The sequence below is a fragment of the Sus scrofa genome, chromosome 15 (genome assembly GCF_054392235.1).
Source record: "Sus scrofa isolate SSC_HxYL_T2T_F1_AM1 chromosome 15, Sscrofa_HxYL_maternal_Yorkshire_Landrace_v2.0, whole genome shotgun sequence".
Lineage (NCBI taxonomy): Eukaryota > Metazoa > Chordata > Mammalia > Artiodactyla > Suidae > Sus > Sus scrofa.
Genome location: NC_139397.1, coordinates 152224871 through 152250935, shown reverse-complemented (window position 1 = coordinate 152250935; position 26065 = coordinate 152224871). Strand labels below are relative to the sequence as shown.

The window sequence follows — 26065 nt, the reverse complement described above, 5'->3', positions numbered from 1 at the left end:
AACCAGCAGCAGAAGATTCTTCTGGGGGCCTCCTTCTGCCCCCCTGTTTAAACTGTACTGACTAAAACACTTTTTAGAAAAGCACAAAGCCCTTTTATGAGCAAATGCATCACAGGCCCCACCGTGGCAGAGCGCGTCCAGGCGCACGCCTGCTCCTCTGCATCAGATCCACCTGGCCGCTCAGAGTCGGGGTGGGGGAGGGGGGCTCCCGAGAGGCAGGAGGAATGGGGGTGGGGGGGACCTGGCTCCGCCTCCGCCTCCTTGGGGTGGGTGGGAGACCCCAGTGCTGGGGTGGGGGAGGCCCGGTCTGTGCAGAAACCCCTCCTCCACGCTGCGCTCTGTGCGCCCTCGTCCTGAACCCGACGCCTGTGGGAGCTCCAGCAAACCGGTCGTCCTGAGCCTGCGACCGTGACACAAGCTGCCCACTCCTCTCGCCCCTGAGCCATGACGCTGAGCGGGTCAACAGAAGGTACACGTCGTCAGCAGGGAGAGAGGCCCGGGAACCCTTCGGGGCGCTTGTCACTCGACAGATTCCCGACAACCCCCCGCCACCCTGCACTTAGCGTCACGAAAGAACAGCGTCCCGCCTTGTAGGTTCCAGCCACTCCTCTTTTTAAGTTGCTTACTGGAAAGAAAAGTCTGTACGAATACTAAAGCAGAAAGCTTGAATTTTAGTTTTAAACTACTTTTTTCAAAAGTTGACACATTTCCTTTAAATATAAATTAGTATCAGCTCACCCTTTAAGTCAAAATTTCTGATGTATGAATCCAGTACTTTCTGAAAACTTACAGACCAGAGGAAAACATGTGATAATCCCATTGGTGTATTTTATCAAAACAATAAATAACATCGGAATTTAATTCATTTTTGAAAAGATACAGTAATACCTTCATGCAGAATCTTTCTAAAACTTCATGAGCGATCTTAAAGTTTCTGATAAATGCTTATCTGCCCTAAGGAACTTCCATTTATACAGAAAAGTGCTGTCACAATATGAATGAAAAGATACAGTTCCCTGAACTTGCTTCAGTGAAAAACAAACCGCACACACTTTAACATTTAAACAATCCAAACGCTTATAAATGCTTTTTCCAGGTGTGAACCGAACTTGCAACCCATGCACTTATAGAAAAATAGGTGATTATTTGTAATGATTTATGTATAAAAGAAAAATAAATTTTATGATACAATTTGATCAACTACTTCATACAAAATTTTACTCGCATACAAGGTCTGCACTCTTTTGCCACAAAAACTCTACTCTTCTGTACAGACTGAGAAAAGGCAGACAGCTTCACCTGGGGCAAGACAGGGCCCACGTGGGGTTGCGGCCGCGTCGCAGGGACCGAGGACGGACACGCGAGGGAAGGCCGGGAGCGGACGCGCCTCCCCTCCCCCAACGACAGGTGTCGGGCCATCTGATCCAACAGAATCCCAGGCGCCGTGCAGAGCGGGGAAAGGACCGGTGTTTCAAGATGCCAGATCTTAATAAGCTGATCTTGAACTCAGCTCAGAAAATCACACGACCTCCCTGTAACAGGTCCAGCTTGGAAATTACCCTAAGAAAACCTTACCTGTGCCCTTTGTGCTGACCTTTTAAAGAAACAAAGCTTCCTCAGGCAATTCCTTGGCTTGCGCGGTACACGCGGTATCTAGAGGCAAAGGGTCAGGTCCCAGACCTGAGGACCCCTGTCTCCAGGCAGGGGAGTCTTCACCCGCAAACCTCAGGCCTTAGCATTTACAACAGCACATGTGGTGAAAACTACACGTAAACGATGCTTTAAAAAAAAACCTTCTGCTTTTAAAAACAATTTAAAAAATGGTAACATCAACACCTTCAGTAAACCCGCCCCCGCTACAATCTTCCTTTTGCAGTTTCCCCCAAGCTCCCGGCCTCTCGGGGCACAGGTGTGCGCCTGTGGGAAGGAACAGGTGGCGAGCAGCCCCCCATCTGCAGGGCCGAGGACTCCCTCCAGCTATGCTGGGAGGTGCGTGGGGGAGGCCAGGGTAAATGCTGGGGAGAGTGAGGCTACGGCCTGTGACGAGCTCCCGTGCAGACGACAGCCGTGAAAGCCACTCCGAGGGCTCCCTGCCAAGTGTGTGAACTGCCAGGGCTGGAAATACAAGCCAGAGCGAGCAGAGACCCAGAGGAAAATTACACGAAGCAGCGCATGCAGCTCCCAAGAGGCTGAAAACAGAAGGCCACAGGCACCTTCTAAGGACGTGAGCGGAACCGAAGCCTTTCCAAGTGGAAATGAGCTGAAAATGCAACGGGTTCCTCTTCGGGCCTCCCTGGCAAGTGCTCGTCAGGAGGTGCAGCCTCCTTCGCTCAGCAGAGGAGCCCTCCCTGGGCTGAGTCCAAGGTCAAGGTCTCCTACGCCCTGGGCTTCCCGCCAGAGGACCCGGCACAGAACCGAACAGAGCAGCCTGCCGCAGAAATACCAGGACAGGCCCGTAAAGACACTTCTCGCACGGGCGCTTTGCAGAGCTCTTTATAACTGGCAAGCACGCTAGCCAGAGGAAGGTGGGCAGGCACGGTCTTCTCAGACACGGAATAAGCTGGGCTGCAGGCGCGGAAAGTCAGCGGGCTAACAGCGAACCCCGCTCCCTGCCTCCAACCCGAAACCTCAGGGGAAACGCCGTCCTATCTTCTCCGCTTTACTCGCACACCGAGGACAGCGACGTTCAGTCCTCGGCGTCGTGTGCCTTCACCGTCGGGAACTCAAGTTGATGCTGTGCACCATTTTCCGGATTTTCTCTTCGTTCCTCAGGATGCTGGCCTTCACGGCGCGGATCTTGTCCTGCTGGTCTCTGACCAGCTGCTCCAGCTCGGCCAGCTCCGCCTTCAAGGGCTCCACGGCGCAGTCCGTGATGCTGGGGAAGACAAAGCCAGGGGCTCGTGAGCGTCTTGCTCGCTTTGGGTTTTTGCTCCCTGACCAAAACAGTGAAAGACAGCGACAACACGGCACCCCAAGAAAAAGGGTAAAAACCAAACCCTTCTTGGAGAACGACATAAAGGGAGGAGAACTGCACGCCTGGGAGGAATCTTTTTCTTACGTGCATGCACACACCACAACCAAAAGCAAAGTCGAACATGGACTTTACACAAAGGAGGCTTATGTTTCTTAAAGGAATGGGCTCGAATTCCTGAAGGCGCATATGCTGCAGAGGCCTGAGGACGGCAGGGAGCTGAGCCCGGGGCCCGCAACACCCCGAGCCGACAGCCCACGGGCCCTCACCTCCCGGAGAGGCGCTCCAGCTTCAAGGGCTTCCTGCGGCGGCCCCTCTGCCTCGCTTGTTCAAGACAAGTCAGGAGGCCTTTGAGTTCCTGGATTAAATGCTAGGAAACGTCTAGAATGTACCCGAGAAAGCTGAAGTCAAAAATAACCTCTCCCGTTAGGTTTTCATATGTATTCTTCTTTTTCTTTTTACAGCCGCACCTGCAGCATATGGAGGTTCCTGGGCCAGGAGTCAAATCGGAGCTGCAGCTGCTGGCCGGCACCACAGCCGCATTCGTGACCTAGACCACAGCTCACGGTAACACTGGATCCCTAACCCAATGAACGAGGCCAGGCTCTAACCCACATCCTCACGGAGGCTGTGTCAGGTTCTTATCCCACTCAGCCACAATGGGAACTCCTATTTCCATTAAAAAAAAATTTTTTTTTATGGTCACACCCAATGGCCTATGGAAATTCCCGAGCTGGGGAATGAATCTGAGCCACACGTGTGGCAATACCAGATCCTTTAACCCACTTCGCCAGGCCATGGATCAAACCCCCACCTCGCAGCAACCTGAGCCTCCAGCTGCTACAGCTGAGTTCTTAACCCGCTGGGCCACAGCGGGAAAACCCACCTGAGGTTTTTAAAGCACATAAATACAAAATAAAATATAACCAAAAACAGTGACAGTTTTCAACCATCCTACATAAAGCAAAATCAGGTTCTGTAAGGAAGCAAATGTCTGGGGAGATACTTTCTAATACCTTAAATCAAAATGTAAGAAGTGCCAACAGGAGTTCCCACTGGGGCTCAGCGGTAATGAACCCAACTAGTATCCATGAGGATTCAAGTTTGATCGCCGGCCTTGCTCGGTGGGTGAAGGATCCAGAGTGGCTGCAAGCTGTCATGTAGGTCGCAGGCACAGCTTGAATTCCGTGCTGCCGTGCTGTGGCGTTGGCTGGCAGCTTCAGCTCCGATTCGACCCCTAGCCTGGGAACTTCCATACGCTGTGGGTGTGGCCCTAAAAAAAAAGGCCCCCCCACCTGCGCCAAGGGCTGACGCGTTATCTCGTCAGAACAGGCACCAAAAAGTTCTCAGGGACCGCCTACTTCTGTCATGCCGCTAAATTTAAGGGACTTTTAAGAATAAGCAGACTAGTAACAGATAGCAGAGCTTCACTATAATTGAACTTTTAGTTACACGGGCTTACAGACAGATCCCCGAGCCAATTCAAGCGTTTTCTCAAAAAGAGAGTTAGCAGTTGACAGAGCTGCCTGCGGCCAGGTCCACTGATCACGCACACAGAGTGCCAGACGCTCCCTAAGCTCCACCTCTTCCGGTGGCTAGTCCACTTCTCTTGCAGGAGCAACTTCCACATGGGCTCACGGGCGTTTCTTTCGGAGGAAAACACATTCAAATCACAAACAGCCACAAAACGGGGCATTTCGATGAGACACATGAAAAAATACGGCATCCAAACTGCAAAGCCTCCTGTCTTTAACGTCTGAACGCATCCTGCCGGTGAGCCAAGGCGGCAGGTCCTTCCTGACTGCTGCACAGAAAGGCGGGCTCTGAGACCAACGAGAGGGGGCGAGGGCGAGGCGGTGGTCTCCGGGGGGGTCGCCCTCCCCGCCCGCCCCCCGCACCTCTGCTCCTTGTGCAGGGCCTCGGCGTGCTGCCGGTTCTCGCTGTGCCACAGCTGCAGCTCGCTCTGCATGGCATCCACGTCCTCCTGGATGTAGTCCATGATGTTGCCCAGGGGCAGCGCACTGCGGCACAGGGTCTGGATGGACACGCGCAGCTTCTCTATCTCCTTGGACGCGAGGTCCTTCTCCTTCTTCCAGGCCGACTCAAAGACGAGCACCCTTTCCTACAGCGGCGGGAGGGGAAGCAAGAGAAACTCAGCTTGGGCAGCCCGGGGCTCGCCGAGGGCCAACAGGCCCGCGTGGGGACAGTGCTGGCTCAGACCCCGGGCTGCGGGACCGTGAGGTCGGCCAGCAGCATGTCTGGGGTGCCAAGCCCTGCACGCGCCCCTCGGCAGCGTCCGGTGAGGGCCGGTTCCAAGGGGCACCTTTCTGCCCAGTAAGAGTTTTGGTTCCCAACTGACCAGAAACTGACTGCGGTCACTGCTACAAAAGCTCAGGACCCCAAAGAGTCTGGACAGGGGAACTGGCCCTGCCTCCCCTCCTTGACCACACCTCCTCGGCGCCTCTGAAACCCAGCTGGCCAGGCTGAAGCGGGAGAGCAGGCCAAAGGACAGGGGGGCTGGCCAGGGCAGCGCGCGTGCAGAGCGGCCAGCAGCACCGCGGGGGCTGGTGGGGCGGGCAGGGCTGGCAGGTGCAGAGGCCGTGGGGCCTGGGCCCTGTGGGCAGCGCTGGTTCAGGGCTGGGGAGGGCGGGGGAGGCCTCGTACAGCAGCAGGTGACAGAGGTGAGGTTGGTGGTGGCTGGGGGACTTCATTCGGTTTGGCCAAGAGTCCTGGACTCCTCCTCAAGGAATATTTAGAATTCTCTGCATGAGAGTTTTTACCTCGGGCCACGTCTCTGAATTTCAAAAACTGATGTAAGACTCCGCAAGCAGTCCGGCCTGGGAAACCTTTCCTGGGAAAACGCACACGGCTCAGGCCCTGCCGGGGCTCCCACTCCACACAGGCGGACGAGATGGCCCCGTCCTGCCCACTATGGTGTGAGGCAGAGGCCCTAAGTTACAACGAATCAACTTCTTGCTGTATTTTTAGACTTGTTTTACTAAGTTACATGACCACTCACGTCATTTCTAGCTCTGGTCTCAGACCATAGGCCCCAGGAGGGCAGGAACCCTGCATCTGGTCCGTATAGGGCCTCCTTATATCTGCCCACCGAAGAGATGGAGAGAATATGTAATTTACAGGTGAAGATCCGAGCTCCAGCAACTCCTGGGCTTCGGAAAACACACCCTTAACACAACGCCTGGCACGCAGAGAGTGTTAAGTGAACGGGACTAGAAGTAAAAGACAAAACTCACAGAATGAGCGAGTCCTGCAAGGTTGCGGGACACAAGAAAAACACACAAAAACCAATTGTGTTTCCATTCACTGGCAATGAACACACGGGTTCCCCAAATTAAAAATACAGTGCCACTCGTAATTGCTTGAAAAAAGAGGAACAGGTGGAAACTAACCAAAAATGTATAGAATCTGCATACACTGAAAACTGCATGATACAGATGCGATAAATCAAAGGAGAGCGAAGAGAGAGAGCCACGCGGCCCTCCTGCCTCGTAAGAGTCAAAGCAGCAAAGACGTCCATTCTCCCCAAATTGACCCACACAAGTCCTAACAAAAGCCCAAACTGTGTGCAGACACGGACAAGGTTTTCCTAAAATTTACACAGAAACCGAGGAACTGGCGCAGCTCAGACATCCTGAAAGAGAAGAAACAAGAGGGTGGACCCGGGCTGCCCAATTTCAGGACTTGCGACGTGGCCACAGCGAGCAGCAGCGTGGCCATCCAGGTCAACGGCTCCGAACAGAGGACCCAGAGACAGAGCCTCACGAGTGCGCCCAACCGACTGTTTGGTCTGGTACTGGAAAGACAGACCGCCTCTGGTCAACAGGTTCCCTGCCTCTGTGGACCAACGTTTCATCCCTAAAAGGGTCAGGAGATTCTTCCACGCAGGCCTGACTGCAATCCCCCCCCCCTTTTTTTTTGGCAGTGCCCACGGCCGCACGGCACGCAGAAGTTCCTGGGCCAGGGACGGAACCCCTGACACGGCAGTGACAACGCTGGATCTGGATCGGGGCGCCACTCGGCAGTGAACAGGAAGGACCCCCCGATTCTCACACCGCCTGGGTGGACCCCCGGGGAGGGATGGTGAGTGAAAGAAGCCAGTCTCAACACGTACCCGCTGCCAGACTCCACTGACCTAACACTCTTCAAGTGACACAGACAGAAGGCGGAGAACAGGCCAGTGGTTGCCCGGGGTTCGGGACGGGTTGGGGCGGCGGGTGGGGGTGCGGTGCCCATAAGAAGGCAACAGGGTTGTGACGCTGTGATGACGGAGGGGTTCCCTGTCTCGCTCTATCAGGCCAGCATCCAGCTGCAATCCTGCACCCAGCAAGATGCCAGATGCCATCGGGGAGAGAACTGAGTCGGGGTCTCTAGGATCTACTGCTTCTTATAACTGCACGTGAATCTACAGTTATCTCCAAATAAGTTAATTGAGGAAGAGGGAGTGGCCATAAAAAAATGCCCTTAAATTAAAATGCTAAATGACTAGGATGAATCCACACGACGATAAACTGCTTTCCCGGGGGGAAATGTATTGTCTTTAAAACTGACTACCGACTCAGCGGAGAAATTTTAAATTCTACTTAAACCCATGTGCAACGATGATTAAGTCATTCTCATGCGTCTGGCACTGCGTTGACTCTAACACGAACGTGTTCAGGGCACGGAGCTCAGGACGGAGACCTACAGGTATACACGTCTTCTAAGACAGGCGTGTTACGGCGTGAAGACACTGGAAGGTTACCTGTCACGGTCCGGCTTTCGGTGTCACAGCACCAAGCAGAACCTGGACCACTCATCTTAAAGTTTCTAATTTTACTTTTCAGAGACTAAGAATTTAAAACAAGTGTCCCTGGGCTGGGGTGACCATCGCGGGGGAGGCTTTCACTGTTGCTGCAAACACGCTGCTGCAAGACACCAGCAGTCTGGCATTTTTCAACCGGGCACTGCAAGTGGCGGTGGGCTGGGCAAGCCCAGCGCTGACGGCGCCTGCAAAAGCACACCCCACCCAGGACAGCCTCTGATTTACATGGAGCCCGTGCTGCTGCACCAGCAACTTTCCCGGAAAATGCAGCCAATACACACCCTTGCTCTATAGACTTTAAACACGCACGGTAAAGCCTGAGAATCCGCCACCACACCCACCACGCAGGGAAAATAACGCAACTGTATCATTACACAAAACAGGACCCACAACGACCCAGGACACAGGGCGGGGGGGGGGAACGCGTGGCAAAGTGGCGCGTGGTCAGGACACGCGCCCTGCAGGCCGGCCCCGCCACCTCCTACCCCGCCGGCCCGGGACGAGGCCCGACCTCGCGGAACCTCGCTTTCCTCCTGGTCAAACGGAAATAGTCCCATCGCCCCTGCAGGTCAGATGACACGGGACAATGTAGAAGAGGCAGCTGGGTGCCCCACACCGAGCAAAGCCCCCCTCGGCAGTGACCGTGACCGCACATTCATCCCGCACAGGGCCCAGGGCGCAGGCCCCCGCGTCAGCTCCCGGGTGACAAGGACTCCCAGTCAGGCTGGAAGACACGCTGCTGTGTGGTTGGCACCGACGACCAGGCTGTAGGTCCAGCCTCCGGCAGACGAGCTCTCCCCAAAACTCACTCGCCTCCTCCCTGACACGGCCCCTTCCCCGTCTCCACCTGCTTCACATAAATAACCCCAAGCGTGACATCTGACCTTACGACTCAGCACCCAAAGGCTGACTCCGAGCCCCGAGATCTGCTCGGAGCCCCGCTGGGCGGCCCACTGCTCCTGTGTGGCACCCCAGCCCCGGGATCGGGTTCCACAGGTGACACAGAGCGTGGCGGCCGTCTGCGTCGTGGGGACACACAGGTGCCCTCCTGTGCCCCCCGCCCCCTCCCCGCAGCGGGCTTTGGCACTTGGCCCCTTCACACATGCACTTCGATCTTCCAGCTGAACAGTTCCTTACTTTGGGGACCTACTATTATTTGCATTCACCACACACACACTTGTTCCCAGAAACGTTTACAGTGATTCTTAAATTCACAAGTATTTATTGTTCATAGTGATTCTTAAATTCACAAGTATTTATTGTAAGCCACACACCTAAGAACCACTGACCAGAGAGCTGTGTTTCATTACATTGCGATGCAATGCTTCAGAATAAAGTACTAGGGTTCAAATGAGGCTGAAAAGCCTGACCCCAGCTACTGCAGAGGTCTCTCAGAAGCAGGAGTCGGGGTCTGACCCTGGCCCCCCCACGCTGGGCTGAAGGTCACAGACACCCCTGCGCAGGCCTCTCCCCTGCAGTAAGCAAACCCAGTAAAAGAAGACTGATGGCGGGGGAGGCTCATAAATCCACGCATGTAGCTGCCTGAAGCAACACACTCTCCCGTGACCTCGGGAAGTCACCTATAGACGGCCTGTCAAAGCGCGCGTTCCTCAGAAGCCGAGGACGACGCCTACCCGCGGGCGACCGAGCAGAGCTGAGGCTAGCGGGGCAGCTGCTCGGCCAGACCCTCCGAGGGTCCTGCTCATCCAGAAAAACCCCGTCATCAAGCGTCTCTGGAAACCACACTCTGGCCTCCCCTGCGGCTCAGACTGCGTGTCCCGAGCGCACAGGGAACAACAGCCTGTGGCCAAACACTGCAGCCGTTCACACCCCCGGAAAAGCACCGGAGACGTGGGCGTCCAGCTTCGCCACATGACAAAGCGACGCCTGCAGTCCTCGCCTGGGTCCGGACCGCCAACCCCGCCAGGGTCCCCGAAGCCCGGGCCCGTCAGGCCACCGTCGTGGAGACGGCGTCTGGGCGTGTGGGACCCGCTCTGCTGCGCGCCGACCCGTGCGCCTGTTGTGCACACCCGCGTGGGTCGGCCTCCTCTGCCGGGTTTAAGAGCCAGTCGCGGAGTGAGGCCGGGGGTAACCAGCGTCCTGCTCTTTGCACCGCGGTGGTTGCTTCCTTACACGAACGTCCCACGAGTTACCCTCGCTCTCCAGCGATGGAAACGGGCTATTCCTGGCAGGGGGTCACTGCGAACCACGCGACCCTGAATAATTCCATCTTCTATCTCTGTCCCCGGACACACGGGCACAGGACCCTCCAGGGGCTGCCACGGAAGTGCCGCTGCTGGGTCAATGGGCACACGTGTCTTCAACGGGGTGACGTGACATGGCGGTTTTCTAAAGTGGTCACGCTGGCTGACACCAACGCTCTTTCACACGCCAGCACTTGATTTCTGCGCACGAACAGGAACACAGACTCCCACGGCACTTCCGCAACCCGACGGCTGCAGTCATGACCCCGAACCCCGGCAGCGGCAAGAAACCGCTGCTCCCAGTCAGGGATGCGCTGCGGAAACCCTTCCGATGGTAAAACCTGCTCACTGCAGCAACAGGAAGCTTCGGAAGATACCTTTGAGAAGTTAAACAGTGTGAGGGTAACTGCCTGGGTGGGGGCCGAGCACCCCCACCTCTGCGACTTACTCGCTGCATAGCCTTGGACAAATGCTCTTGCACCTCAGCTTCCTAACCTAAGAGACGGGACGACACCTGGCGTCTCAATTCCTGTGACGTAATGAAACGACTGAATCTTTCCTGGACATGGCAGCACACGTGAAGAAGAAATACTGACTATTAAAGAAAACAGACAGAGTTCCCGTTGTGGCGCAGTGGAAATGAATCTGACTAGGGACCAGGAGGTTGCGGGTTCTATCCCTGGCCTCGCTCAGTGGGTTAAGGATCCGGCGTTGCCGTGAGCTGTGGTGTAGGTTGCAGACGTGGCCAGATCTGGCGTTGCTGTGGCTGTGGTGGAGGCCGGTGGCTGCAGCCGTGGGAACTTCCGTATGCTGTGTGCGCAGCCATAAAAAGCCCAAATAAATAAACAGACCTTCATGGACAGCAAAGCTATCAACACCCTTTCATCGTTTTCATTACACCGACATCCCTCTAATCTCTCTACAATTTTGTATGTGTTATTCACATCTTTCAGGAGCTCAGAGATTAGAAGGTGTGTGCAGACACAGCTTACCGACGGCTGCTAGGATGATCTGGCCTTGCGGTGAGGGACGGAGCTCGGAGCGGCTGGGCTCAGCAAAGTCGGGGCCGACAAGAACCAGCCCTGCTTCTGACCCAGAAACCTGGCTGCAAGGGGACGGATGGAAAAAGAAGGGCACCTGCCGGCAACAGGCCCCGCCCCCTCGCGTCAGCAAGACGCAGCAGCAGCCGTGCTCGGCGCACACGGGCCGCGAGCAGGCGACAGCGGGTGTTTGCCACGGGTCAGGATGATGCCTTGAGATCTGCCTCAACCCCACAGCTCCCCACCCACTTGAGCCGGGCCCCAGGGGACACTGCCACCACCCCGGGGGCCCAGGGAGCAGACAGGCTCCCTCCTCCCCGAGCATTAGGACCCCAGGTCTTCTGAGGGTTTCGTGTGTGTGCGCGCAGCCCTGTGGGCAGGAACCAGAACTGCACGCTAAGCGGCTTCCGCCTCCTTCCTCCAGGGATCAGGGACCACCTGCGGCAGAAGCGCAAAGGCACCGCTCATGCCTGGCGGCACATGCGAATCACTGGGGAATTTTATAAACACACTCGTGTGGGGATCCTGCCCAAAGGGGGCCGTGGGTCAGTGGCAGGCCCAGGACCCAACATTTAACAAAAGCTCTCTGGCAGTTCCCGTCATGGCGCAGAGGTTAACGAATCCGACTAGGAACCATGAGGTTGCGGGTTCGATCCCTGGCCTTGCTCAGTGGGTTAAGGATCCCACATTGCTGTGGCTCTGGTGTAGGCCGGCAGCTGTAGCTCTGATTTGGCCCCTAGCCTGGGAACTTCCATACGCCACGGGAGTGGCCCAAGAAATGGGAAAAAGACAAAAAACAAAACAAAACAAAACAAAACAAAAAAACCCAAAAAACAACAAAAAAAAAACCCAACCTCTGGACAGCTCTAACGTACAGACTGCTCTGAGCAGATACACCTGAAGGTTTCAAAGGCCACAAGGCTCTCCATTCACTTGCTTTCCATTTTGTAATCGCCTCCCATGTTATAGGCAGTAGCAGCAAATGAATCCGAGTGCCTTTCCACTCTCAGCTCTGGAAAGGACCATTAAGATTATTAGATTATTTTGCTTTCCTTTCCGTTCCATTAACTACTTGAATTTGCTCTTCTAAATGCCTTGCTAAAATATTTATCATGTTCTATGGAGCCTATTGCTTCAATCTTGTAATTCTGGTTCCAGTTTTATTTTTACATATTTAGCCTTCTAAAGTTTTATCTAAAAATACCAGATAAAATGATCACACCCCAATTAACCATTAATCCCCAAAGGCAGTTACTAGGCAATTTGCCCTGTTGCACGAAGACCCTCCGGCCTGGAGCCAAATAAGAGCTGGGGCCCAAGCCTGGGGCCTGAGACCTCGCAAAGCCCTCAGACGCCCAGACCTCAGCATCCTCAACAGGCAGTCGTCCTGCGGTATCCAGGGACTGGGACCCCCACGGATGCCAAAATCTGCAGATGCTTGGGTCCCTCATGTAAAACCACCTGCTTCCTTGAAATCACCTCTGGATTACTTAGAACACCCATCACAGTGCAGATGCTGTGTAATTAGTGCCATGTAAAGAGTCCCACATACGGCAAATGCAAGTTTTGCTTTTTGGAATTTTTTTCTCCAAATACCTTCTGTCTGAGGTTAGCTGGACCCGTGGATCTAGAACCCAGGGGTAGAGCTGGTGGTGGTTACCACTGCTGGTGGTAACAGACGGGGCCCCGGAGAAGGGAGACGACAGGAGACAGTGCGTGGGGAACGGGGTCTCCCGGCCCTCGGCCTGCAGAACCGCCATCCACCCTGGCGACCTGAGCACCTGCCCACGAGGCTGCCGGGGGCTGTGCTGTGGGGCAGCTGGGGGCTCAGCCAGATGTTGAGGCCACTCCCGGTGAGCCCTGCTTTCTAAGGTTCTTTTGTCCTTAAAAAGCAATCTCGTGATGTCACATGGATACTTCTAGCCTTCACACCTCCTCAAACGAGACAGAATTACTCTTCAATCGGGCCGAGCGTCAGCCGACCCCTTCTGGCAATGGAGCTGCAGACTGGCAGCCGGAGCTTCTGGGACTGGTGACGAAACCTCCTACTCGTCTACCTTCTGCGCCCCAGTCTACTGCCTGCACTCATTTTTCAGCCAGTATGACTAAATCCAGTCTGAATGCTCGTCCTGAGCACCTGATGTTTGCCCTGAGGCTTCTAGAGCACGGCCCCTCCCACATCCGGGAATGGGTCCCAGTGAATATCCCTCAACAGCGGGGCCCACGCGACCTGTAACCGAATTGACATCTACAGACCTAGGCTGTCAATCCGTCAAACTAAAGACATCTTTTAATGCAAAGCACAGAACAGGGTATGGATAGAATTAAGGCCGAAATTACTTCTCGGGCCAAAACTGGCTAAGATCTAGGAAAGTGATGGACATGATATGATATAAACCTTAAGCTGACATTTTGAGCAAAAGTAAAATATTTGTCACATTATCGTTCACTGAAGAAACATATTCAAGAGAAGATGATGCCCACTCAATCTGGAAATGTCTGCATGGCTATAGCTAATCACCAAATTAAGTATCCGGCGTGGTCACCACTACGGCACAGGTTCAATCCCTGGCCCAGGAACTTCTGCAAGCTGCAGGTGCAGAGAAAAAAAAAAAATGGAAAAAGACCACAGCTAATCAGATTCTCATACTCCAAATTCTTAAGTCACATACAAACATTTCCAGGAGAAGCTCCCCGATCCACATCATGGACCACATCGCAGGCTGAGCGGAGAAGGCCTGCGTCCTCTCAGCCATCTTCCCAGAGCTCAGACGCATCATGCTTTGTTTCCAAACATATGATGGAAACTTTACGTTGACATTTTGAGCATTTCCATGGCCTATAACATATTTATGGTGCCCATCTGTACCTATGTTTAAGTGACGTTGTTGATAATTTGGGGGCGATAATTACATTTTATATCCAAAATCTAAAACACAGAGCCTACATATGGGAAAACACTGTGCTATTAGGGGACATAAAACTGTCACCTTATTTCCTAAAAAATAAAAAATAAGAACAAACAAAACCCTGTAACTCTTCACGGTTAAAATCAACCCCAGGGGCCCCCCATTTAGCTACAGAGGTCTCACCGATGAAGAAATATCATAGCGTATGTCCTTCTTAACTTCCTTCATAACAAGGTAAACAGGAGCGATATTCCCAGCAAGAGACCATCCAATGACACCTGGACCACGAACTTCCAAGCGAAACATACAGGGATCCCGAGCAGAGTTTCAGTAAGGCGGGGATTTGGAAGGGCATTTTCCCAACAGGGTTAAGGAATTTGTGACGAAAGTGCACCATCTAGTGAGCAAAATAAGAAATAACTTGAAGGCTTATTCGGATCACAAGTAAAAGAGAGTAGGACTGAAATTCTCGACCCTCATGCAAGAATTTAGCTACCCTCTGTTTACCATAATGAAAATATACTATGTTTATAAGGTCGCTTTATCCATCAAGAGCCATTTCAAGATACAACAGGCTCTCATCTGCCCCAGTAAGTGCTTCTTAAAGAGTCACCCTCCTCGCTCCCGATGGGTGGGCGCCCCCGAGGCCCTTGTGCCACTTTCCTTCAGGACAGAGAAACACACACCCAGGGTCTCATGTGAAGACACGTACGACCCCCAGCAGACCCAGAAAAACGCAGCCTACGTGACCGGGAAGATGAAGAGTCAACACACAAGAACTTCAAACAAAGAGGAAAAAACCCAGGAAGAGAAATCGCTCTGAGTCTAGTTCAAAACAAAGCATTTCAAGGAAAAGAAAAAGCACCTGAATGTTACCTTCACAGAACAGAGCAAATGAAAAAACAGCCAGGAGAAGACTGTGTACAAGGACAGTGAAAGATCAGGAGAGAGAAGCCTTTCAAGAGTCCTTTCAAGCGAGGGAACCTCTGACGCCGCCGGCCCGTCCTCCAAAGCACCGGCGTTTACAAAGACTGAGGAGCAAGCGCCGTCGAAGCATGAGAAACTCCGCCATAAAGCTGCTCTCGGGCTGTTCCTCAAAAACGTCATGAGTCTGCAGGAAGAAAATGCTCGGCGATTGCAGCAAGTTGGCATCCGCTCTTGGAAAGAGCGAGGGGCAGTCGGGGAAAGAGAAGCCTCGGCGCGCCCGACCCGCGCAGCCAGTCCCTCGCGCTGCCTCCCGTCCATCCGCGCAGCGGGAATTGGCTTTTCTTCCGACGCAGCTTCAAAGACCGGCTGCAGAGACGCCCAGGCGACAAGCACGTCTTTCCTCAGCCATGCAAAACGCACTCCCTCCAAAAACTAAAAAGCGCCCAAATGAAAGGCACACACAACTTAGGTGCAAGCAGAGCGAACTCCTTCCACGGGAAGTTCGGAATGAGACAGAGAAGACACGCACGCAGGGTGAGACGAACACGCATCAATCGGCAACAACCAGAGACGGGTACGGCCGAGACTTCCCATCGCCTCTGTGAAATCAGGGTGCACTGAGGTCTGGACCCCAAATGTGGAGAGTGGACAGGGCGTGCAGGCGCCCAGCGTCTCTAGGAACGGACTATAAAGTGTCAATCCCAGAGCACAGGCACCATCACACAGACCATGTGCAGTTACATTCGCGTCCCCCCAAACTTTAAAAACCCTCATGTTTGAAAACTAAAAGCCACACTCCTAAATAGGCCGCGTGTTACAGAAGAACTAATAACCGAGGAATTTTTAATATTCAAAATATTCGAAATTTAAGGATAAAGCATAATTAAAGGGAAATATGGTCTTAAGTATATTGTTTAAAATCATAAAACTACAATAAATGAGCTGTGTTTGTGACTCAGGAGGCAAGAAAGAGTGAACCCCACAGCCATCAAGAGCCAGAGTGAGGAGCGGGAATCCAGGGCGCGGAGCTCAGACCCGAGGCTGACCTTTGCTGGAGGACGTCCAGCTACTTCCACGGTTTCCCCAAGTCTTGCGAAGGAAAAAAGACACAAAAGTTGCGGACAGAAACGACACCTACAGATGTATTTCTTAAATCATAAAAGTGTCTTGAAACATTCTTTCGCCATGACTTGGTAAAACGTGGGTGAAAAGGCAGTTCCCTGGAGAAGCACCAGGAAGGGACTGCTGGTCGCCCCTGCATCGGCCCTCCCTTCTTGCAGCAACGCTGGGGGGGGAGGGGCTACAGTGCTGCCTGCGCTACATGCACCTGCCAGGGTCAGAGAACCGAGGGGGGGTGACCGCACGGGGGGAGAGGGAAACGGCGCAGGGGAGGAGGGGGACCAGAGGCGACACTGTCCTGGGAGCCAAACGGAGATGCCTCCTCTGAGAAGCTTTGCTACAAAAGGAGGGCAGACAATGGCCAAGAGGGAGCGCGTCAAGTCAAGAAGGATGAGGAGTTCCTGTTGTGGCTCAGCAGAAAAGAACCTGACTCGTATCCATGAGGACATAGGTTCGATCCCTGGCCTTGCTGAGTGGGTCGCAGACCCGGTGTTGCCATGAGCTGTGGTGTAGGTCGCAGATGCGGCTCGGATCCTGCGTGGCTGTGGCTGTGGTGTAGGCTGGCAGCTGCAGCTCCGATTTGACCCCTAGCCTGGGAACCCCCATATGCCGAGGGTGCGGCCCTGAAAAGCAAAAAAAGAAAAAGGAAAAGGACGATGAACAGAAGTCCAATCACAATCACAACTGGATTTCCAGGGGAGCCACACACAGCGATTCTAAAATTCATGCGAAGCCAGAGAGATCTGCGAGTAAGAGCCAGGACAACCGGGGAGTGGGGAGGCGTGAGGGGACAATTAGAGCATCTTTCCCAGGCACAAAACAAAGGACACAAAGCCGGACCACACAGCAGAACCCAGAAACGCCCATGAGGGGCAGCACCACGACAGGGAGAAAACATAGACGCCTGCCCCCAACACGAAGCCAACTCCAGACGAGATCACAGCGGAAAAGGAAGCCTGAGACTTACCAGAGGAGAACTACTCAGACCGCCTGAGGTACCAGGACCGGACCGACTGGTTTAGACGAGAGCAAAACAGCTTATCAAGAAAAAGGCTGACTCAGCTGTATATCAAAATAGAAAGGTTTTGTTACAAAAAGCCGTCAAGTTAAGCGAGTCACAGGTTGGGAAGAGAGGGGTTACACGGAGCATTCTGCCCCCACGTAGGGGGCCCCAATCCGGGTTGTTGCGGAGCTCTTCGTGCGTCTGATAACCTCTGACCTCGTGAGGTGCAGGAGGTCACGGTTCTGGAATCAGGAGTTCTGCCACCAGCAGCGACTGCACCAAGCCGTCCACGCACAGCCCCAGCAGAGGGAACGGCGACAAATCAGAGCTGCCATGAGCACTAAAGAAACGGAGACCACAGAGCACAGCCACAGAGCCCCGGACGGCCACATCTTTGTCCAGTACGACGACGCCACAAGCGACGCTGGAACATCTGGATGCCATATGCAAACATATATCAATGCACTTCAACCCACAGCTCACACTCTACAAAAATGAACTCGACGTGTGAAACCTAAAGCTGTGACATCTCTAGAAAACGTGACAAAACCTCTGAGACTGAGGGTCAGGCAAAGACTGCTCAGTCCCAACACCAAAGGCACAAGCCACGAACAGAACAAACTGATGGCTTTCAAATTTTAAACTTCTGCTCTTCGAAAGACACTGTTAAGAAAAGGGAGAGACAAGCCACAGGCTGGAAGCAGGTGCGAGCAGGGCGTACGGGACGGAGGTCCCCAGAACAGCCTGAGCGCACTCAGCGCGCAGCAGCAAGAAACCAACCAGCCCGAGTCAAAGAGCTTGGACACCTGAGCAAAGTGCGGAAGCATCTGTCCACACGCAGACTTGTTCACAGCAGCGTCACTTGGAAGAGCCCCCACCTCGAAACAGCCCACATGTTCACCAGCTGAGAAACAGGTGAACACCCGGGGGAAGCTCGGGACAGCGGCCGGCTTACTCCTAGAGGTCGGGAAAGCCGACTGCTGGTAGGCACAGCGGCGGGGCTGTCGCGCAAACTGGTGACTGATGGATAAGGGGCGCCAGGCCCAACGAGACGTATATACCAGGGGATTCCCGCATGCACAATTCCAGGAAATGCACACTTACACAGGGTGACAAAAGGCAGACTAGCACTGCTGGGCCTTGGGGGGCAGGGGAGCATAGAGGGAGGTGGGGGGCGGGGAGCACCAAGGGAGGTGAGGGGCACGGGGAGCACAGTGGGAGGTAGGGAGCACGGTGGGAAGTGGGGGGCAGGAGAGCACAGACAGAGGTGGGGGGCGGGGAGCACAGAGGGAGGTAGGGGGCAGGGGAGCACAGTGGGATGTGGGGGGCAGGGGGAGCACAGTGGGAGCTTGGGGGAGCACAGTGGGAAGTGGGGGGCAGGAGAGCACGGAGGCAGGTGAGGGGCGGGGGGAGCACGGAGGGAGGTGGGGGGCTGAAGGAAGGACAGGGGCCACTCCGGAGGGCCGGGCGCAGGTTCACTGTCCCGGAGGTGGCTGCACAGGGGTGCGGAAAAGACTCTCATCCCACTGGGAGAACACATCAGCAGAGCCGCCAGGAGGAGTAACTTGGTGGCACCTGGGGACACTGAAGTCCTGCCTGCAGAGCCGTTCCAGGCCTGGCGCTGCCTCTGAAGCAGGGGGGGCACAGACTACCGGCCCAGGCGGGGTCCTGCTGCTGTGAATGCAGCCACACTGGCGTCCGGGCTCTGGCTGCTTGCAGGCTCCATCGGCAGTGCTGAACCTGATCTATTTCCTATCCGACTCTCAGAGAAGACGCCGCTGACTGCTGCTTGGGAGCGACCGCGCTCTTGTGCCAGGACACACGTCCAGGGGCCCGCAGGGGCGCGGCTCACAACCGCGAGAGGCTGCAGCATCCAAAACATCCCGAGAAGGGTCTAATCAGTAACATTCTGGACTATCGTTCGTCGTCACAGTGAAGAGACCAGATCGACAGGAAGCAAAGCAGGCAGGCTCTGAGGGCCCCGTGCTGCCTGAAGAAAGCGCCCCGCACGACCTAGCACGGTAAGAGTGCGAGGGTCACACCCAGTTCGCCTGTGGTTGCCCCATGAGGACAGCCTGGAGCAGGGGCAGGAAGGACTTCGACACCTCCATTTATTTTTTTTTTTAAAAAAACCTAATTATAATGTTTTTAGAAGTTAAATTTAAATCTGATGTTTAACATATACCAAAGAAGCCGAGACACCTGCTTCTTCCCGCCCAACTGTAATTCACATCGCCCCAACTGTACTTTTTTAAAGCAGCAAATGTTCACCAAACAAGACCATTTTTTTTCCCTTTTATCTCCTAAAGTCAAAAGATCGCCTCATCTGAAATTTACTCCTCACAGGAAATTGAAACGCAGGCCTAGTGAGCTCTGCATAAACAACAGAGCTATAAAATTTAAACCAACTGAAGCTTCAAAGGCTACCTACAGCAACAGCCTGGGGCACACGCCCGAGGTTTCCGACAGTACTGCAGAAACAGTGCCCGGATGGACACGGGACCACGGCTCAGGCCCATGAAAAGAACAATGATGCAATAAAATCCCACAGCAACACGAAAGGCATCCCGTCCTTTCCGAAGAGCCTGGGGCAGCTGTGAACGCCCAGGGCTGCTGTTCAAGGGCGCCCCCTAGTGGCAGTTTCTGCCCAGCGGCCACTGCCGGCCACATCTTGAAGCCAAACCAGGACACTTTAAACAAAATTATCAAAAACCAATACCCATTCTTTCAACCGGAGGGAAAACAAGGTGTCTGTGTGAGTGTGTGTATAAAACTTATGGCAACTGTTTGCTGCTGCTAAAGCTAACTAATCAAGAAACTTCTGTTAAAAAAAATGAAGAGGAGTTCCCGTCGTGGCGCAGTGGTTAACGAGTCCGACTGGGAACCATGAGGTTGCGGGTTCGGTCCCTGCCCTTGCTCAGTGGGTTAACGATCCGGCGTTGCCGTGAGCTGTGGTGTAGGTTGCAGACGCGGCTCGGATCCCGCGTTGCTGTGGCTCTGGCGTAGGCCGGTGGCTACAGCTCCGATTGGACCCCTAGCCTGGGAACCTCCATACGCCGCGGGAGCGGCCCAAGAAATAGCAAAAAAAAAAGAAGACTTTTTTTCCAGGCACCGTACCAGAGACACAGCTGTGGCACTGCAGGCACACATCCAGGCCTGCAGGTGTTCCCTCCAGGTCACCCCAAGCAGTGGCTGATGGGAGGCTGTGGGTCGCAACAAAGTCACATGATACACCTGAAAGGAAGTTGGCTCAGAGACCAGGAACAAATAGCACATGTATTTAAAAGCCAGGCTTGGGAGTTCCTGCCATGGCGCAGTGAAAACAAATCCGACTAGGAACCACGAGGTTGCGGGTTCGATCCCTGGCCTCGCTCCGTGGGTTAAGGATCCGGCATTGCCACGAGCTATGGTGCAGGCCGGTGGCTACAGCTCCGATTTGACCCCTAGCCTGGGGACCTCCATATGCCACGGGTGTGGCCCTAAAAAGACAAAAAAATAGAAAATAAAACAGAAAAGCCAGGCTTGAAAACTTCCCAGGCTGTCATTTCATAATCAGCCAGGGCCACGCGCACAGCTGCCCACCCTGCAAGCAGAAGGGACAGACGAGGCAGGAAGGAGGCCAAGGCCCCCCGCAGGACAGGACTGGACGTGGGTCCAGGGAGGCAAGAACACAGAGAAAAGCCCTGAACCTTCCATCCCCCCGCCTGGGGTGGGGTGGGGGTGGGGGAGGCTTGCGAATATGTAAATGGGCGTCACTGATGACCACACACTTGAAAGATGTTTTAAAGTAAACGTGTGAAACAGACTACCACGATGCCAGAGTTTACCGACTGCGTTCTGTTACCTTTTCTCCGGGTTTGGGTGACAGCTGCGACTTCTCATAATCCTTCTTAGTCTCCAAAATTTTTTTGACAAGTCCTCCTGTGGAAAATCAGTGGTTTTAGGTTAAAGCGATTCTCTGCCTTAAGAAGCTGTCCTAGTCCAAACAGGGGGGATATACTAGGTTCTGATCCTTCCTCTTTCCACCCTGACTTCGAGCAACCTTTACGCGATACAAGAGCAGAGCCACCCATTCCGCCTACGGTAGGCAAGGCGTCCTTCACACGCGGCGAGAGGCATCAGCGTCTGCTTTTTTAAAGAAGGGTTACTTGTGGGGTAAACATAAGAAAAGCCATTTGAAGAGAACCTTGTTTGCTACATTTGACCTTGGAATCATGTGACTATTTTACATAAATAAAACGAAATTAAATCAAAAATTTCAAAGCCTGAAACCTGAAAGCAGAATGAAACTGTAACTGCAGCAATGTCACACTGGCAAGCATAACCTAACGGAGAAGAATTATTTCCTAACCTGAAAACAGTGACACCGGCCTGCACCCCTGACAGGCCCTGCACACCGAGAGCCAAAGGCAAGCAGACCCACCAAAAACAACCCTCAGGTGTCTTCAGGCACCGTGGTGGTGAATCACCAGGCGGCTGCTCTCAACTGCTGTGTGTGCATCACGGCAGCAGACAGCTGACGGTGTTGGGGGCCAGGATTCTGGGCCCGAGAGAGAGATGTACGTACACAAATGAGAGAACTTAGGAGAAAAAGTGTGCAGCCATACATCTGACTTGGAAACACCAGTAGAAAGTCAGGATGTTACTTCCTCACGAACAGATTAGAAAACTCCTACAGGAGTTCCCGTCGTGGCGCAGTGGTTAACGAATCCGACTAGGAACCATGAGATTGCGGGTTCGGTCCCTGCCCTTGCTCAGTGGGTTAACGATCCGGCGTTACCGTGAGCTGTGGTGTAGGTTGCAGACGCGGCTCGGATCCCGTGTTGCTGTGCCTCTGGCGTAGGCCGGTGGCTACAGCTCCGATTCAACCCCTAGCCTGGGAACCTCCATATGCCGCGGGAGCGGCCCAAGAAATAGCAACAACAACAACAACAAAAGACAAAAAGACAAAAAAAAAAAAAAAAAAAAAAAAAAACTCCTACAAACAATGACCAACCCAGAAGCCATGCGCGGCCTGGCTCCTTGGAGACATGGGGCAGGAAAATACACAAAACGAGCCGAAAACTGTCACACCGGAAACAAGGAAGCTACAAAGTCTACTGGGACATGTCCAAAGGCCCCCAGAAGGTAACGTGAGCCAGGCTCCCGACCAAACACCGGGCCACCGAGCATTAAGCGAGATGGACTGAAATGAAACACATCAAGTGTGGGAAAAACCGTGAATTCATATCGACATCAGAGCAACCACCACCAGGAGCTCCTGCTATGCTGCAGTGGGTTAAGGACCCAGGGCTGTCTCTGCGGAGGCACGGATTCAATTCCGAGCAGGTGCGGTAGGTTAAGGATCTGGCAGTCTACACCGCAGCTGCAGCCGAGATTCGATTCCTGGCCCAGGAACTTCCAGGAGCTGCAGGTACGGCCAAGAGAGAAAGCAAACCATCACCACCACGGCATCGGCAGTGACCCCTGAGGATGCCAGGAAACCAAGGCACCACTATGAACATGAGCAACAATGGGGAGCATGAGCTGGGCCTTGGATCCAGGCGGCAAAGGCCTGGGGAAGGAAAGCCTCACGGCCCGAGCCCTGCGGGGGGACGAGACTGTCACCATCCCACGAGGCTGACGACCAAGCGGAGAGACAAGCAGGCGTGATGAAGAACCAACACCACCCGTCAGAGGGTCTTGCCCCAAACACCTGAATCTGACCAAGTCTCGAGAACCACTTTTCAGGAGCAGACGAACACGTAAAAAACCCACAACACCGGGGCTACTGAGCAACCGTGCGTGACTGAAGGACAACCGACCAGCCTCTTCCACAAACAAACGACATGGCAGGGCAGGGCAGGCGACGGGTTAGCAGGGACGTGGGCGCTGGACCAGTCACCTGCGCACCCAGGGACCGCATCTGGCTTCTGACTCAAACCCGCAAACTAGGAAAAACCACATGAAAACCACCAGAAACAAAGCAGCACCTGATATGAAGGAACGACTGCTTTTTTAACAGGCGGTAACGGGACTGTGACGACGTTTTTCCAAAGCGAACACGTCCACAGAGGCACGGATGCTCTCCAGGACTCGAGGGCAGGCGGGGGAGCGGGGTTCCAGCGGGCGGGGGACTCCGATAAAACGAGAGGACCGCTCGCTCGCTGCAAAAGCCGCAGCACACGCCGGGTTCAGAGGACCGGTCTCTGCCTGCGAGTGTCGGAAGCACAAGACACCGCCGTGGCGCTTGGGGAGAAACCACACTTCAGAACCGCCCGTTTGGGAAGGACCTCGGAAGTCATCCAGTCCCCGCCCCACGTGCAGAGGAGAGGTGACGTCCCCCACCTGTCCCCCCACCCCACTCCCCGACCGCAGACCCACCCCGAACCCGCGAGTAAGACCACAGCCCTGGGAGAAAGTCTCTTCCTGCTGCCCAGACCCTGACCAGACCCAGCGTACAAGGCTCACTTCACCAGATCCTTTTATTTAAAAAAAAAAAAAATTTTTTTTTGTCTTTTTAGAGCTGCATCCACGGCATACGGAGGATCCCAGGCGAGGGGGCCAATCAGAGCTGTACCTGCCGGCCTGCACCACGGCCACAGCCACGCGGGACCTGAGCCGCGTCTGCGACCTACACCACAGCTCAGGGCAACGCCGGATCCTCAACCCACTGAGCGAGGCCGAGGGCCTCGTGGATGAAAGTTGGGCTCGTTAGCCACTGAGCTACGACGGGAACTCCCACCAGATCCCTGTAAGACCCACGAAGCGGACGCCCGGCGCGCCCCACTCACCGTGCTTCTCGTCTCCTTCTATCTCCACTGCTTGAACCTGAACAAGGAAGGAAGGAGAAAAGGAGATTCCGGTTTGTCGAATTCTCAGAATCAGGATTTCGTGGCTCTCATCAGAGGAATGACGAACTTAGAGAGGGTAGCGACCCAGCTGAAAAGAGGAACCTTCTGTCGCCCTACGTCTGAAGGCCTGCGTGTCCGCGCCGCTCCGGTTAACTCACCAGCTCGAGCTCGGCCGTCTCCGGGAGCTGGGGTGCTGCCTCCACCACAAACTCGTCGTCGCCCTCGGTGTCAGAATTCTGCGAATCTACAATCACGTGTGCGACGGCCTTCCCGCTCCCCGTCCTGAGTGGAAGAACACGACACCCAGGGAGAGGCGAGCTTTCCCCAGCTTGCTCGGCCCCGCAACCCAGGCGCTCCCGGGAGAGGGGCTCCGCCCAGAACCACCCCCAGAACCACCGCACCGCGGGCCGGCCCGGGGCGAGCTGACGGCTGGCCACGTGGAGGGGCCCCGCCTCCCCAGGGGGAGGAGCCAAGGCAGGGGGCTGGCCCCGAGGTGAGGGCCTCTGCCGGGCCACTGCCACCCTCCAGGAGGATGCCTCCTGCCACCGCCTCCTCTCTCCTCCTGCTCGGGGCTCAGGGGAAAGAGCCAGACAGAAGTCACTCCCAGGATCGCATGGCGCCCTCACCCCCCCGGGCTCTGTCCCCTCCCCGCCCCAGCATCTCCTGTGCCCCCCTCCCGGGGATCGCCCCACCCCCAGGCTGCCTCCTCTCAAACACAGAGACTCTAATGTCCCCTGATGCTGCCCCCCGCTCCTGCCCCATCCCTTTGCTTCCCTTTGCAGCAAAACTCAAAAAGCACGTCCACGCGGCCTCCAAGCCCGCTCTCTATCTGGAGCCCACCCGACCTACGGCCGGCTTTCACGTTTCCATTTCTTGTTCTGCTTTTTTGTACTTTAAAGACCACACTGTACCCACGGTAGGTCTGTCACATGTATAAAGCCCGCCTGTGGCTTGTCTTTACGCTGCTCATGACTTTCCGACCACCTTCTGTTTCTTTCTAATCTTTGTGCGATTGAGCCTTTCATCTTTTGATCCTGTGTTTCCCCCTAATTATTTGGATGCTGAGAAAACCCTCTAGCTAGAGATCAGAGAGATGCACCGTCCCGTGACCGCAAGGGCACGACCGCGGGAACGGTCACCTGTGTCTTCCCTCACGTCCCCCTGAAGCAGGTGGCTGCTGCGGGCTGAGGCAGGGCCTAAGCCGGCGTCTCTTTCCCTCGGTGCCAGGCCTCCCCAGCACCCTCTGCTGCTCTCGCCCCCTCGCCCTGTGCCCGCCCCACCCGCCGGGAAGCCCCGCCCCTCGGTGCAGGTGCAGGTGTAGGTGCGGAAGGCAGGGCTCACCTGTCCGTCAGGAGCGCCTCGGTGCTCTCCTGCCGTCTCACCCGGGGCGGCGCTGGCCTCGCGCTCCCAGGCCGGGGTGTCCTCCTAAACCCAATAGCGGAAAACCAGAGGAGGAGTGAACAGCCGCTCCTCGCAGGGGACAGAGGAAGCGACATGAACACCGATTCCCAGGCCACCATCAACCTGCCAGTGAGGACACGGTCGGCAGGGCCCCGGCAGCATGGCCACCGACACGACCGACCTGAAGGCGTCCATCTCGTGGTCTCATATGCTCATGAATTTTTTTTTTTTTTTTTTTTGCCTTTTTGCTATTTCTTTGTGCCGCTCCCGCGGCATATGGAGGTTCCCAGGCTAGGGCTCGAATCGGAGCTGTAGCCACTGGCCTACACCAGAGCCACAGCAACGCGGGATCCGAGCCGCGTCTGCAACCTACACCACAGCTCACGGCAGCGCCGGATTGTTAACCCACTGAGCAAGGGCAGGGACCGAACCCACAACCTCATGGTTCCTAGTCGGATTCGTTAACCACTGCGCCATGACGGGAACTCCTATGCTCATGAATTTTAAGGCACAAAAAGGAATCACACAACGACCAGGAGTCAGACCATGATGTGATTTAGCCAAACTATGAATTCCCCTAAATCTCTAACTCCGTCCGCGTGCCTTGGCTACGGTTAAACGGACACCTTCGGCCTTCTCTGCCCAAGCATTTCCTCACACCTGGGCTCAAGCCCGGGAGGCGCTGCGGGTGGGCAGAGGGAAGCGGGCAGCGGCCCGGGTGGGACCAGCGCACACAGACCTGACGGCGGCTGGGAGCTCGCTGGGTGGCTGGGAGTCCTCCAACGCCTCGCACTTGTCCTGGCCAGAGGGTCCGACCTCTCCTTCTGAAGGACGAC

General features: G+C 54.9%; 1 protein-coding gene across 1 annotated transcript in view; it reads right to left on the bottom strand.

The window, feature by feature from the left end:
• Nucleotides 1–806: 806 nt before the first annotated feature.
• The window catches only part of TRAF3IP1 (TRAF3 interacting protein 1), a 48758-nt gene continuing 23499 nt past the window's right edge, over nucleotides 807–26065 (bottom strand). Inside the window, exons 10-16 of the mRNA XM_021074958.2 lie at nucleotides 25969–26053; nucleotides 25170–25253; nucleotides 23987–24110; nucleotides 23769–23805; nucleotides 20840–20916; nucleotides 4870–5093; nucleotides 807–2875 (exon numbers count right to left, since the gene is read on the bottom strand). Of these exons, the coding sequence (XP_020930617.1) occupies nucleotides 2710–2875; nucleotides 4870–5093; nucleotides 20840–20916; nucleotides 23769–23805; nucleotides 23987–24110; nucleotides 25170–25253; nucleotides 25969–26053 (797 nt within the window). The 3' untranslated portion in view covers nucleotides 807–2709. The remainder of the gene's footprint in view (nucleotides 2876–4869; nucleotides 5094–20839; nucleotides 20917–23768; nucleotides 23806–23986; nucleotides 24111–25169; nucleotides 25254–25968; nucleotides 26054–26065) is intronic.